The sequence below is a fragment of the Tigriopus californicus genome, chromosome 6 (assembly GCF_007210705.1).
Source record: "Tigriopus californicus strain San Diego chromosome 6, Tcal_SD_v2.1, whole genome shotgun sequence".
Classification (NCBI taxonomy): Eukaryota; Metazoa; Arthropoda; class Copepoda; order Harpacticoida; family Harpacticidae; genus Tigriopus; species Tigriopus californicus.
The window spans coordinates 14,438,258-14,453,591 of NC_081445.1; the positions used below are offsets into that span (position 1 = coordinate 14,438,258).

At 41.4% G+C, this 15,334-nt stretch overlaps 2 protein-coding genes across 14 annotated transcripts in view; one reads left to right on the forward strand and one right to left on the reverse strand.

Annotated features, from left to right (window-relative positions):
- The window catches only part of LOC131882102 (pleckstrin homology domain-containing family G member 5-like), a 96,495-nt gene extending 93,972 nt beyond the window's left edge, over positions 1–2,523 (forward strand). For all 10 annotated transcript variants that reach the window (XM_059229149.1, XM_059229154.1, XM_059229153.1 and 7 more), the window contains 5 exons: positions 57–475; positions 541–704; positions 777–1,002; positions 1,092–1,509; positions 1,599–2,523. In XM_059229149.1, the coding sequence (XP_059085132.1) occupies positions 57–475; positions 541–704; positions 777–1,002; positions 1,092–1,509; positions 1,599–1,608 (1,237 nt within the window). In that variant the 3' untranslated portion in view covers positions 1,609–2,523. The remainder of the gene's footprint in view (positions 1–56; positions 476–540; positions 705–776; positions 1,003–1,091; positions 1,510–1,598) is intronic.
- Positions 2,524–3,435: 912 nt separating this feature from the next.
- LOC131882105 (amiloride-sensitive sodium channel subunit beta-like) lies at positions 3,436–13,012 on the reverse strand. 4 transcript variants are annotated; one of them, XM_059229160.1, is made up of 13 exons: positions 12,775–12,826; positions 12,480–12,713; positions 12,245–12,397; positions 12,003–12,174; positions 7,865–8,170; positions 6,250–6,445; positions 5,921–6,101; positions 5,738–5,842; positions 4,505–4,615; positions 4,320–4,440; positions 4,119–4,258; positions 3,918–4,052; positions 3,436–3,845 (listed from the first exon to the last, which is right to left on the reverse strand). In XM_059229160.1, the coding sequence occupies exons 1-13, from the start codon at positions 12,811–12,813 to the stop codon at positions 3,639–3,641; spliced, it is 2,100 nt and encodes a 699-aa protein (XP_059085143.1). In that variant the 5' UTR covers positions 12,814–12,826; the 3' UTR covers positions 3,436–3,638. The 4 variants fall into 4 exon arrangements, with proteins under 4 accessions (XP_059085143.1, XP_059085141.1, XP_059085144.1 ...); XM_059229158.1 differs by having other exon boundaries at positions 3,918–4,258; positions 12,775–12,831; XM_059229161.1 differs by having other exon boundaries at positions 3,918–4,258; positions 12,480–13,012.
- Positions 13,013–15,334: the final 2,322 nt, after the last annotated feature.

Here is a 15,334-nt window from a genome sequence, read left to right on the forward strand (position 1 = left end):
TGGGGGTCAAGTGTGTTGTTTGCGAAACAAAATTTCCAACTCATTGACCTTTTTAGACGGCATACTCTGGTGAAAGGCATGAGTGGAGGCACTCCAAATACCCTAACGGTTCAAATCCCCTATCAATCAGCTCAATCTCTTCCCACATCCCCCTCATCTGCACCCTCTCCTGGGCCATCTATTCCTGAGGACAAGGCCCCGCCACCCCCGTCAAGCCCTATGGAGGGGCTCGAGAAGGTCGGTATCGCGTTAAGCGGACCCCCTGGCAAACGGTGCAAGAGTCCAACCGCTCGGGGCATATCATACCCTCCCATATCACCAAAGTCATTGAAGCGTGGTGTAGCGATCCACCCTTCGCAATCAATAAAGAACCCGCCACTTATCAAGAGTCGACATGTGGTCTCGGCTGCCTCCATTATGGATGGACACCACCAGAACACCACAACGAGCGCGCATAATGTACCTGTCATCAAAGGTAAGAAATCAACGTTGTAAAATGGCTCTTCTGGAACAATTTTTCAAATCTGTTCTTTCCCAAAGGAATTCCTCCCATTGAGGTTGAGCCGTCAGAAGGGGACGAGTCAGAGGCCAATGATAATCCTGGCCAAGTTGTGAAGACCCAAGGTGGAGTTCGAGGTGGACGGGGTGACAGATCAACCGATACAAGGCGTTACCATACAGCAGGGGCTATAGAAGATATCAAGGTGATTATCTCTTATTTTGTACCTTATCATGAATGTTATCTTCAAAAACTGTCAATGATTTTTTTTCTTCAGAAACAAGATGTCCGAGATCACACAATCCAGAAGCGGTTAAGTTGGAACTACGGACAACATATCCCGAACAATGACTTACAGTTGAAGAACAAGAATGTTGGAAAGTGTTTGAGTACAGATTCAATGCAATCATCAAGTGGGGTCAGCTCCACCGGATCCCTCCATCTCTCCATCGGGAGTGAAATCGAGGAGCACCAATCCAAAACCAGTGCAAAAGACGGCAAAGGTAATATTTTGGCAACCCTGTGAATACATAGTCATTCATATTGGAACTCTAATTCATGCCAACTCCAAAACTAACCAATCCTTTTTCAGATGAAGTGGACGTGTCTCAAAAGCACTCCCCGGCGGTATCATTGCACGTAAATGCACCTACCACGCCCTCTAAGAGTCTGTCCTCCCGACCTTTCCCAACTTCAACATCCAACCATGGGCGTCCTTTTGCCGTCAAGCCCACGCCTCCTCCGGTTCCTCCTCGAGCCAACATCAATTCAAGCCAACATGTCTCCACTACATACATCACCCAGGATGACGTGGTGGTAACTTCCTCTCCCAAAGTTGTGCCCAAGCAAGGTCAAAAACCTCCGAATTCGGGGGCTCAAAGTGTGCCTCAAGTCCAAATCTCGGTCACCAGTGTCACTGGGGGAATGGGCAATAACACCAAAGAAGACGGTAAAAGTGACGTCCTGAGTATCCGGGAACTCTTGTTGAGCGACAATTCTGTCGAATCCTCGTGAGTACTTGGCCTAAATCCATGCCTTAAACGTTCACCCTTCCGTCTATGAAAGAAAAAAAACCCCGATCCTATTATTTCTATTCAAGGAACGTATGACAAAACCCTTTTGGACGTATGGGAAGGGAGGAGGACCCTGCATAACTTACTACCAAAGCCCCAAGGCTCCATCATGGACGACGACTTGTTGCCTACCATTGTGATTTTATGGGAATATTCAAATGAGTACAGAAGGACGGTTCCTTCCACCGCCTTCTCTATCACGGCCTAACCCAACTTTCCCTCTTACACAATCCTTTCCCCATTGGAAGAAGGAAGTCATTGGAAACGAAAGAGGAAATCTCACATTAATAATAGCTCATCATCTAGTTACATAGTAGTCGATCCTTAGCATATCATGAATCATAAAAACCATTTAGCCTCCTCGTCCGACGTCATATATCCCTGGCATCCATCACATGAATGGCTCAGTGTTCCATTGCCCAGCAAAGAAAGAGAGAGGCCTTTGAAAAGCCAATCTGATATAGCACGTGTTTTTTTGTTCGGTCCGGACACCGAAACGTACAGTTTTGGTTGCTCTTTAAACCAAATGGGGGAAACCTGACGCTTGTCACACTCGAATTTATGTTTTCTGTCATTGATTCCCTGTCTCCAGGGTTGCAGGCCTCGAGAGACCTTTATTGTCAACTTCACGGTGATCTCCATGAAGTGTTTGGTCCCAGAAACGTTGAATGATGTGATATAATCGTGTTTCTTTGCTTTAAAACCACCAACCAACCAACCAACTCACAGTCGCGCTCTATTCATCAGCATCTCCTTCGGTAGCTTACGATTGGATGAGAAAAGTTTTGTCACATCCATGCTACGAAACATCATGAACAATGTTATTATAATTCTTGCCTGTACAACCACAATAACCATTGAATTGAAAAATACCCCTTGTCCTTAATTATAATGCATTTGGGGATGCCCCGATGCCTCGGAAATAAAACCATGACACACATCCTTGAAAAATCATGATCATCGTTGTTTCGTTCCGTTTCGTCTGTTATAAGGGAGCTTCGTACCATATTCTTGGGATTGAATCCACTGACAATGGGATGGATAACTTTGTTTGGGATATATCAAGGTTTCTACCAACAAATCGATGGACTATCAATCAAGACTTATTGCGAAATTGAGACGATCACTTTGTTATCTATACAACAAAGCCTTATTGCACCTTGCTTCGGAAATTTGGAATAACAAGCGGTTTCAATTGATGGAATTACGTATTGCAATCAAAAATCAAGAGTCAATTGACATCAGGTTACGAATTAGATTGAAAAGTTCCCCTAATGTGGTGCAATGCGAGCGCAATGTGTACAATGCCTTAACACTTCAATGGCAACGCAAACGTTGAATAGTTGTATAGAAGTAATTTCATTGAACACACACATGTTATCAGCTAATAGCGGGATTTCGAGCAGAAAAACGAGGGCAAAGAAAAGGAAATGATGCAAATTATCCCTGCGAACCTTCACATCATGAGCCGAAGCTGCAGATGGCAATAAATGCGCCTTCTAAGATTCCCAAAAAGCCTACCATGTTGTTAATACCTTTCTCATAGAACTTGCCTCTCTTAGTAAAAAGTAGTATTGTTAGGACACTTAAAGTAATCACTGAATTAGCAATAGTTTTCCGAATGATGACAAGCAGTTTTATTCAAAATATGACATCTTATATCTATAAGATACGATGAAGTCACGATTGATAAAAAAATATCAATATCGCATTTTTCATTAGTCCTCTTCTTCGCTTTGACTTAACCACATTATTTCTTCAGAAGTAAGTAAGAAGGCCTATCTATATATCATTAAGAGCAAGATCTGGAATCCCGAAATACTTGGATACAGTTAAAAACAGTGAGAAAGGATTTCCTTCAAGTTTCTAAGAGCAAAACAACAATACTCGTACGTATATTATCGAAAAGTACATATTTCACAGTCATTGAGCTTGTGCATGTGATTTGCTAATTCTTACAATAGACGGTACAATTCGTAAATTCAGTTCAAGTTGTGCTTTAAAAAGCGTCATCGGTCCAGTGATCCTAATATTGATCCTTCCTTTCTTACATTTTCTGGTCACGCTCACTTCAACCCATTTAAACCCCAAGCCACGGAGCCTTTGGCTGAAGTGGTCTGGTCCTTGACCTTCTTTCCTCGAATCCCAAAGCTGTAAACATTCAAGATGACATCAATCAAGAACTCCAAGAACTCGATCGCCATCACCACGGAAATCCCCAAGTACAACGAGAGGGCGCCACCCAAAGCCGAAATCATTGTCCCATCCGACCACTAAAATAGAGCAAAGATCCTTGAAAATGTATTTCCCGTCAACGTCATTTTGAAACGGGTCTTTAGTGTCACCGAGTATTTGGGCGACTCGGTCACGTGTTGAATATTGAGCGAGTTGAAGAAAACCCTGATCTTGACCAAATTCTGTTCCAGGCTCGTTTCGTTGGGTTTGGTCTCGGCAAAACCATATTGTTCCCGCGCCTCGTCCTGAAATAAAAAATGAAAAGAAACCCCCATGAATGACCGGAAAGGCCATGTGATCCCAGACCTTACCGAGAATTGCGTCGATGGCCATTGGGATTGAGAGAGCGACAGCTTGTAATCCGATTCCAGACACTCCACTTTGCAAGAGCAATTTCTCACGCCCACATCAACCTCCTCGATCACTCGAGTAATACACTCGGACTGATTGGCTAAGAAAATACACTGTGTTTTGATCAGCCTTCTTGGGCCTTTAATTGAAACGTGTCTTACATCCGTGGGTCAAACTGCAGGGCAAGAAATCGCCTCGGTTCATATCGCCCTCTAGGAAATGGGGATGAAAACAGCCGCAAGTGTCTTGGAAGGTGGTCATTAGGCAAAATCGTTGACAAAGCTCATTGGGAATATAGAATTATGTAGTTGCTTTTGTACTATTGATTGCATGGGGAAAACCTTACAGAGAGTGTGTAATTGTACCCAGAGGATGGGATGAAGTCGGAATAGTTGGTTTTGGACCACTCAGTGATGCAATCGGAGGTGTAAGGAGCTGGTTCACGTCCAATCACGATCTACAACAGGAACATTCCACGTTTTATCCAAGTGGTTTGAAGGGTTACCCCAATGAAAAGGAAGGTGGCATTTTGTTTTCATGTTAGTTGGTAGGTTGATATGTCCTTTGCAATTTCAAATTGAGAGTGGAACGGATATTCTTTGTTATTGGTAGTACATTGATATTGCATTGAGAAAACTTCTGTAGCACAGGGTTACAATTAACTGCACCAAGCGCAATAACTCAAAATCAACAAGTGAGCAACTTTAACTTTTGCATCATAATTCAAACTCGTCAGCTCCCACTATGGAGAGTCTCTTCTTTTATGGAAAGTGAGTTTCATAGGATTTATTATTCATATTCTCTTCTACAAGATGCGGGCTAAATGTTTGTGCTGGGGCTAATTCGGACTCGAGTCCGAGTGCACTGGAGTCTTTTTATCGATTTGGGAGAAATATTTCGGACTCAAGGCCGGACTTGTTAAAAAATCATTTTTTCTTATAATTTCGCAAGCCGAGTCTTTTTGCTAAAAGTCATTGTTGTAAAAGACTCGAGTCCTCCGCCGACCTCGAGTCTTTTGCCGGACTCGAGTCTGGANCCGACCTCGAGTCTTTTGCCGGACTCGAGTCTGGACTCGGTGAGTCCGGCTAAAAGTTAAAAGATCAAAGGACTCTAATGAGTCTGATTTTTGCCGAACTCACCCCAGCACTACTAAATTTTGTTGATGATATTTCAGTTATCAAAAGTATATCTTCTCGTCTTGAACTGCTGGGATTTCAATCCCGGTAGCGGTAAGGAAGTCCGCACCAAAAAAAATAAAATTCACTTGAGGGATGCAAGGCTAATTCAGTTTTTTGAGTAGAGTGATTAACATCAATAAAATACAAGTTGTTCTGTTACTTCTGGTTTTCGCCAATTAACAAGGATATAGCTCTGTAGTGCAGTTGGTGAGATTTTTTGGGGGGGCAAAAGCATCAAGTCGACCATTGTCATGTTATCTCATACGCTGAGAAGCTGGGGCAAATCTGCACAATCGCTCCCCGTTTATAATTTTTTTTTGATCCTCATTCTTCGTTCACGAGCCGAAAGTGACACCCATTGAAAAAATACTTATTGCCGCTCATGTCGGACAAATAAATACCTCTTGAACAGCCACACTATTAAGGGTGTTAGGGATGAGGTCATTTCCAAATTCATCGGTCATGGGTCGGACGTGAGACGAGTGGATGACCATTCGAGCGCCAGCCTTTTATATGCAGAGTAAAAAAAGGTCATGTAAATTGATTGCACTCTGGGGAGACGTGTGTTTCAAGACACTACACACTTGGGTGGTTTGTCCTCTTTGCATGTAGTTGGTTTGGTTTAGATTGAGAACCAGGGTAAGACCAAAAGACGGTCCAGACATGGACGACACCCGTCGACCACCCTGAGGATCCTTGCCGTTGATGCCAGAGTTGAACGTGTAACAATTGCCATAATTTGGACTTTGGGAAGGCCAAAAGAAGCTAGCAAAAAGAAGGTGTTTGTCAACAATGTGATTTATTTTTACATTATGTCTCCAAAGCCAACAAGTACTTGCGGGGATTAAGAGTGAAAAAGAAGCTCTGGCTATTGATGCAGTTCTCCTTTTCGCGAAAGATGCCAGTCACGTACCTGCTGTTTTTACAATTGCCTTCCCGAAATGTGCACGTCAGGACAAATTCGTCGAAGGCATGGCCAATGGATGCTCGTTCGTGGTTGTCCAGTCTCATGAACAGTTCCAAAAACTCATTTTCCAAGGCCACATCGGCGGGTCGATCATCTTTTAGCGTTTCATTGTCTAGTAGAGAGCGCTTCTTCCGCCCTAAGCCTATTCAAAGATACATAAACTACATATATTAACGATAAAGAACTAATTGCCTTGAGGCTCGCATCAAATTCAAAAAGCAAAATGAAATGGATCAAGATTGGGATTATGTTCAAATAAAGGGTTTCGACTGACTACTAAGTAGGAGGGGCATGGGTCAATTAAGTAATTTCCAAAAAATGTGCTATTGTCCAAAAAAAGGCAGGATTCTAATAAACGAGAAAAGTTTTATTGAACCACGGACAACTAAACAAATACCTCAACCGTGAGATTTCGTTTGAATCATTCACTTATTGAAAATTAACATGATCTTGACAACATGTCAACTAGGTCAATTTTGGGCCCAAAAAAGTTATCTAGTTAGGAGTACATAAAACTTGAATTCTCCTCTTCGTTATCAATCATCATACTTAAGCTCTTAGCGATTCATCTTTGAAACAAATAAATTTACAAGTGAATAACACAAAAGTGACTAGCTTTGAATTCTGACCAAATAAATTGTTTAAGTACGCCTAATTTAAAATATAAAGGAAGACAGAGTTGCTCCGACTTAAATCGCGTGGTTCTTAGTCCTTGTTTCTAGATGTCCACGGTAGACCAAACCAAACGTTGTCTTCAGGAAATCTCGATTAGAAATGGACTTTTGCAAGACATTTTTGTCGTTCTCAGGAAAGGTAAATGGCTTGGAACTTGATGATCCAATATTTTTTGCATTTTTTCCAAACCTCCATCTCCAAATTCTTGTCCTATTTAACGTGTGGCTCATGAACGTGAAGTTTCATAAAATGGAAACTTAGCTCTTTAAGCCACCAAAGAATCAAAAGAATCCCTTCACTTTTCGCGTATCAACATGTCATTCTTCGTAAAATGTGAGGCTGAAATTGGACGCTATTTTCTTTAGGGCTAAGCGCTATGATTTAGTCATAAATTGCGTGACTTAGAATGTTTGAAAAATCCATAGCTTATGGAATAAGATGGTTCATGACAACCCCAGATCGTCTTCAAAGTCGAGATATTTTTCCGAAGTAGGGTGCGTAGTGCTAAAATAAAAGGACTAAATTCAGGTCCCTATAGATTACCAAGACCACATACAATTCCTTGGGGGCAATCAAGTTGTACTCATTTGAGTGCAAGTATTTGGATGATCCTTATGATCCGATATGAGAGCAAATGAATGATTGGAACTTCTATTATGGTTAACGATAGTAGCGTTCCACTAAAAACATTTTCTTTCTTATTGATAATTATTTTTTCAACCGTTGCATTTGACCACAAGATAACGAGTGTTGAAAGCGCAAAGTGCAAGCAAATGCCGGTGTTTAAGAAACCGTATGTTCTTTGCAAATCAATCACCAAACATGGTTGTGCGTCATCTCTAAAGCGTCTCTACTTAAAACCTCTTAAACCCAAGTCCTCCATTACCTGGTAGGGTAATCGATGGATCAGTGGGTTCTGGGACGTAAACCGATGTAGCAATGATGTCTGGATTGGGATGTGTTCCCATTGAAGATAGTGCTATTGGAGGAGGAGTAAGAGTGGGCGGGATGGGGAAGGCATTTTGGGAAGTTCCTTGAGGACTTGGTACATAGGGGATACTGGCTCCGATGGTAGGGTTTGGGATCAGGGATAGGTTAGAAATTGTAGGGCTAGTTATCTCAGGAATAGAAGCGATCATTGAGGTCAAATCCAGTGGTGGCAAGGTCATCTTCACCAGAGGTGTCCTTATTTCTAGGCAATGAAACGTTACATGAGTTTCACTGCTCCGGGAAATTCCCCAAAGTGGACCTTAGACACTATGTGTACTCGGTCGCTTCAAAAATGTATCACTTGCCAAAGGTGCCTAGTTTTGCTTTTGTCCAATTCTTTAGCAAAGTGATGATATTAGATGGAATCTTCTCTTTTCAGTAATCTTAATAAATCATTTTTGTTTGATAAATGATCATTATCCGAAAAAAAGCAATGATCATTAAAGGGGCAAATTTGGAGTATTTTAGTATTCTGACTGTCATCACGTTTACAGCACATAAGACACTCAATGCTAGCTGCGGTACGGTATTGGTAGAGCATCCCCTTTCCAATTTACGAATCCTGGTTCGAACCCAGACTGACCGAGTCAATGCTTCTTTGCACTGTGTAAATTACAGCATAAGTTGCTGCCTTAACATCTTAAATGGGCGAACCTGGGATGGTTTTGAACGATTTTTCCCTCTGGCCCGGAGGAGGATACAAAAAGGATTCTAATTGCGATTGATTCTGAATCCACCACCAAAATGTCATATTGCAGTAACATTTTTGAACAAAATTATTGACTTTAATATCCAAGACTTTGACCTTGAAAATGACGATTTCTGTTCAGTTTGAATTTCCCGCCTTCTTCGCTTCTCTACTTTGAGACGGATGGCTTACTTATTTGACTTTGTTTATCCTCACCTTCAACCAATGACGGTCTTTGTATAAGCAAATCTAGCTCTCATTTTGCGATTTAACGACGCCGAACCCTAATTTCATAGAAAACCATAACTAGAATGCTTAAGTTCAACAGGAGCTGTACCGCATGAGCATGTTTTCAGGTCAGCTGACGCTGGTGGAAATGGGACAAAGATATTTCGTTAAATCTCGCTTCAGGCAAGTTGAATTACTATCATGAAACGTTTGTTATTCCTCTTTAATCTTAATTTCTTTTGAATCTTACAAATATACAGGTAGAAAGAGTGGTAGAATAATAAAAAGCATGCTTTTTAGGGCATAATACATGTAACATGTCAAAAAAAGATTTGGACATTAGTAGAGCAAATCATGTACTCTATTGATTGCCCTTGTTTAGCAACGCATGTCGAAAATGTAACAAATTGTATCCGAAATTGCAACGCAATGATGAGGCATTCGGAATTTCGTTTCAATCTCCCAACAACGTGCTCTTTTTTAATGTGGGCGACATGATTGCGCCTATACGTAAGCAAGGTAATTCCGGCACCTTTGGAGGTCAGCCTGAACCCAGGCTTGTTCCTTGCGTTTCAGTTAAGTGTTTCCACCACATGGATGAAAACTTTAACTTGAGCCCCATTTCAACCTCTCTCTTCAAAATTTCGTTCTTGAAAATGTGGTCGGACAACTTACTCAAACCCGTTTTATGAAGCGTGCTGGACAAGAGCAATTGCTTGACAAGGAGTCTTATTAGGGGTTTATACTCTGAATTTGGACGAGCCGTCAACGATTCAAATTTGCACCATAGTTGTCCAAAATAGCTTGACTACGAATGAAACATTTTTTCCACCAGCGACAGCTGAGACGAAAACATGAGATCGCAGCGCTTTTGATCGATCTATTTATGAAGTTATCTATGCCTAATTTGTTGCTCAAATTAGGTTTTGTTGTCAACGTCGTCGGTGCAAAATGATTTTCGTTTGGCTCATATTTCTTCGAGTACTTCTTTCGTCGAGCAAAACATTTCGTGAACCAAAACAGAGACACTTAGGCCAAGAATCTCAATCAAATCAAACATCAATTAATTGCCCGACAGTCGTCATTTCTATTCTTTAGTTCAATTTTAAGGTTTTCTAATCCAATCAGCACATCACGGTTTTGTCGATTTAACGAGTTTAAAATACTTGAATCACATTGATTTTTCAGAGATGTAATATAAAATAAATCCATAAGCTTAAGCGCCTCCTATGTTTTAATTTCAAAACTATAACATTGATGATTCAGGGCTTGGCAGAATTACAAAAGACGAAAACAAGCAAGTAACGGCCCAAACCAGTCCCAGCCACCTAAGCCTGCCCAAACGGGTCACAACACGCTTTCTGCCACCGGCGGTAAAAGATAATGGAATCAGCTTATACCTATATATTCTAGTAGCCGTGCAAATGACCCAGAAGGAATCTATTCTTGGGTTACTGAGAGTAATATGGCCCTGAACGGAATGAAATTCCGCTCAATGACATTTGGGTCAACTCCTTTAAATACTCCACTCGTAGATAATGGAGGTAAAGATATTGAGCAGGCCTCATCTATGAAAGATTTAGGTGTAGTCCTCCAAAATAATGGAAAGTTCGATAAGCATATCCAGTTGAAGGTGGGTAAAGCTTTTCAAATGTGTGGTTGGATATATCGCACGTTTAAGTCCAGAGACAGCATCACGATGCTAACTCTGTACAAGTCGATTGTCCAGCCACATCTTGAATATGCCTCGCCCATTTGGGCTCCAATGAGTTCAGCAGGTTTGCAAAAGGTCGAACAAGTCCAAAGATGTTTCACTAGGGACATCATAGGAATGAGAGAGCTCTCATATTGGCAGAGACTAAAAAATTTGGGACTGTACAGTGTTCAGAGCAGGTACGAAAGGTATCTGATACTGTACGCCTTCAACAGCATTCATGAGCTTTGTCCCAACCCAGGATTTAGGGTCAATGCTAGTGACCGTACAGTAGAGGCTTAATGTGGGTTTTGAGAGCACCTTCAAGCCCTCGAGAATCCAGGCAAGTTAAAACAATGAAGTCCAACCCTCTTCTTACTTAGGCTCCTTCATTGTTCAATTTGCTGCCTTCAATTCAAAATCGCCTGAACCATTTGATGTGATCAAAAGATGAGGCCCCCATTGTGTCCTAGGAAAAATGTTATGAAGAAAGACCCGACCCGACCCGAAGCAGGCCAATTTTGACGAAAAAGCCGCTCACATTCCATAATTCTGCAGTCCAGCATAGGATCGATTCGTCTGTTCTTCATTTCCATTGGCCTTTCACCAACGCGCAGATCTATTGTGGCCAATTCTCTTCAAGTGGTACCCATTCAACTTGTCCAAAGCCTGCGAATCCCAAAGCTCTACCATTCATAATGTCCCAACACAATGCCTTCAATATGGAGACGACCTGGTTTTCTTTGCTGATTCAGCCGTGGAATTGCAAAAGACCGTCGATGCACACTCCACATATATTGCCAAAAGAACACCTTCAAGTCTATTCCACCAAGACAAAGGCGATGCTATTGCACAAGTGTCTTTTACCCTCCGCCAACTTCCACATTAACAATTGTCCGATGGAAATCATCAACAGATTTATAGTGCCGGTTTCACATTCTCAATCCAAACATCTTCCACCAATCATCTCAAATTTGCCATAGTTATGGCAATTCATTAACTATAAATATTTCCCTTTGTCAATGACTCTTCCATTCTTCCGGATCTACATCATAGGGCGCGTCATAATTAGGCAAAGTAATATGCACAACACACGAAATAGAAATCATCGCATCAAGTCAAAGATTGTTACGACCATATTGTTTTTTTATGGTGACAACAGTATATATTCAGTAATAAATTCCAAAGTAAGCGTCAGAAATGGAAGCAATTTAAGACAAAGATTCAAGAATGCCATATAAAGTCTTCTTGCTCAAGTTGTTCAATTGTTAGAGTAGTTCATTTTTGTTTGAACCGCGTGCAAAAAAGTATGTTTCCCTTTATTTGCATATTGATCATAAAAAAAACTTCCGTGAATGCTTTGAAAAAAATGGTGAATCTGAGACCTTTTTCGGCTTAGTGATCTCGATTGGACTTGGAACTCACCTCCCAAAATGCCTCCCAACAATCCTCCACCCCCACCTCCATCCGAGGTGTCCCCACCAATAATAATTCCAGTAGTGTCTCCAACGCCACCAAGTACATCGCCAACAGCACCCCCCAGAGCGCCTAGACCACTAGCCAAGGCCAATTGCAAAGCTTCTTGAGGTGGTAAAGGCTGATTGATAAGAATAATGGCACAATTAAAAGATGTTAAGTCAACCAATGTTACTTCTTGACAAACTCACACAAGATGAGGCATTGATCTTCTCCAGGATTCCCACCTTCGTCACGTTAACCTGGCACTGGCCCGGGGTCAATTGGCACTCCTCAATGACTCTTTGAAGCCTTTCACAATCCACTCGATTCTGATTACAAATAGTCACCGCCGGGAATTGGATCTAAACATGATAAATCCGACCCCAACGTAGGGTAAGAGATCGCTTAATCCATAAGATAATGACCTACTCGCAGTTACCTTACCTTGCTGTAATGTCTTAATGCGATGGTGGTGGACACCGGATACGACAAGTATTCAACCACCACCTGATAAACACCCCAAATGGTCAAGGTCAATCCCAGAACGAAGATGAACAACCAAGCCGTTTTCCGCAAGGGATGCTTGGAACGGGCGGCATTGGACGCCCCAGAGGCGCTAGTGTTGTCAAAGAAATTGTTCCAAGAAGCTGCCAAGATCCCCAATACACCCATTATGACCTTTAGAATACGGAGTCTTTAACTGGTAGTAATGTTCCTCTTCAAGGTAGGGATTACATACTATCAGGAAAAATATGAGTTCGGCCAGACCTAAGAGCATTGACGAAAAAGGGGACCAACAAAGACTGACCGGTGGGGAAATCAACGAGCTTTGAGGCGCGGGATCCGGTTGAAAACTAGTTAAACTGGACAAAATACCCTCATTGCATGTGAAGAAAGCATTGTACTTGGGAGCTCTAGATTTGGGTTGGAGAGAATGAGTATGCGTGGGCATGCAAGTAAGTGGTAATTCAAAATACGCTTCAAACTTTTAAGGATCTCACTTTTTGTTATTATCTTAATTTAGCTTTTCAGGCAGAAGTAAAGAAAGATTTGTTTCAGGGTTAATTTAAGTTAATAGTGAAAAGTTGGATGGCAAAAATAGAACACTATTCACTCGAAATTTCTTACACTTTTTGGAATTTGAGCAAATGAAGGACTGAAAAAGTATGAATAGTGATCAAAAGTAAGCTAGTTCATATTTTTACTATAATTTCAAAAAGCGCCCGCAATTATGATTAGTAAGATTGGAAAATTTAGCAATGAATTTTCGTCAAAGTAGTTGAACTTTAGATTGCACGTTTTAGCCAAAATGAGCAACGCAAACGTAGAAACAAGATATGAAGAGGTGAAAAATCGGTAATGCATGTAGTTGTAGTTGTTACCCGTTTGTGCTTTTAGAGGGAATGTAACTGAATATGTATCAACTCTAATTCGTTGGTGGATAAGATATTATATTAATTGAAAAAAATAGATAAAGAAGTCTGAAAAAAACTCAAGCTCAGCAAGTCTAAGGTCTAAACCTGAGTCCATTGCTATTACAATTACCATTGCTTTTCAATTGTAATCCACTTTTATTTATATTACATTTAGATGCAAAATTATACGTCATTTGAAAATGTTTAACGGACACTGTTCAGAAATTTTCCTGACATTTTTGCTTCCAGTTTTCCCTCAGGGTTAATATTTATTTACCTCCGTTATCTACGAGTGGGGTATTCAAAGGAGTTGACCTGAAGGTCATTGAGCGGAATTTCATTCCGTTCAGGGCCATATTACTCTCAGAAACCCAAGAATATATCATTTCTAGGTCCTTTGCAAGGGTAGTGCTAATCTTGGCCATTCCTTCTAGAAACTAACTTTGTATCGTCAGCATAAGAAGAGAGACTGGGAGTAATTCTAAGCTTTTGAAGCGGGGCAACAAATATTATAAAAAAGAGATGCCCTAAGATGGAGCCCTGGGGAACACCCGACTTGACATCATGTATGTCGCTAAGGGATCCCTCAACCTTAACAATTTGCTTCCTATCATGAATGACGCTTCTTATCCAATTGAGAACCTTGCCTTGGATCCCAATGTCATGAAGTCTATTCATCAAAAGGCCATGACCTACTATATCAAAGGCCTTGGCAAAATCAAGATAGACAATATCAACTGACTCATGCCTTTCCAGTCCCTCAATGACTTGCTCTAAATGCTCAATCAGTTGGTTAACCGTGCTAATATGTGCTCGGAACCTGTGCTGGCTAGGAGGAAGGACTTCATTGACCTCAAGAATTTCAACAAGTTTGGACTTCATGATCTTCTGAAACGCCTTCGTAATATTCGAAGGGAGAGAAATCGGCCTATAGTTACTGGGGAGTGACTTATCTCCCCCTTTAAAAATTGGAACAACGTGAGCTATCTTTAGTGGAGAGGGGAACTTGCCCTGATCCAAGATGCAACGCATCAAGTACGAGATAACAGGAGCAAGAACCAGTGAGCATCTCATCAGAAACTGAGATGTCACGCCATCAGGACTAGGAGAACTTGAAAGCCTCAAGTCCCTGATGGCCTCTAAAGCATCTTGATCTGTGACTACAAGATCATGTAAGTGCTAAAATTGACTAACCTTCAATCTTAACAGATTCATTTCAGAGTAATGAGCTGTTACTTCTGAACTCAGTGGGGTTGAAAGGACACTAGAGAACTGATCTCCAAGCATGTAAGCCATAGCCTCTACTTTACTAATGGCTTCCCCATCCACCTCAAAAGGCCCAACAGGGTGTTTCATCTTTCTCTTAGAGTTTGCATAAAGACAAAAGCCTTCTAGTCTTCCTACCGGAGCAAGACAGCTGATAGGCGGTGTGTTTGTGATGAATAAAGTAGATTGAACTGTACAGTTTGCCTTGAAGAGTAGCCTAGATTTCCCAGACGGCCGAGATCGTGCTGGCATCGTAGGGAGTAAAGGTAGCAAGTGATTTGTATTCAACTGTATCTAAAGTTCATCACTCTTGTAGCAGAAATCAGTAATTAGACTCTAGAGTAGAGGTCGACTTTGATAGACGCACAAGACTAGGATCGTGACAACATTTTGCAGGATAGTTAGCCTTGAAGATTGGCCCAGGTATAGTATGCCAGACAACCGAGATTGATCTGGGACCGTGGGGAGTAGAGGTAGCTAGAGCAATTTGTATCCCTAGTCAATTGATGATTGTTTGAGGCCCTGATAAAGGAAACTCTAACTATTACTCGTATGCCCGGAATAGGGTTATGACCGGAGGCCTTAAGATAGGTCTAAGAAATTGAAGCCCATGTAATA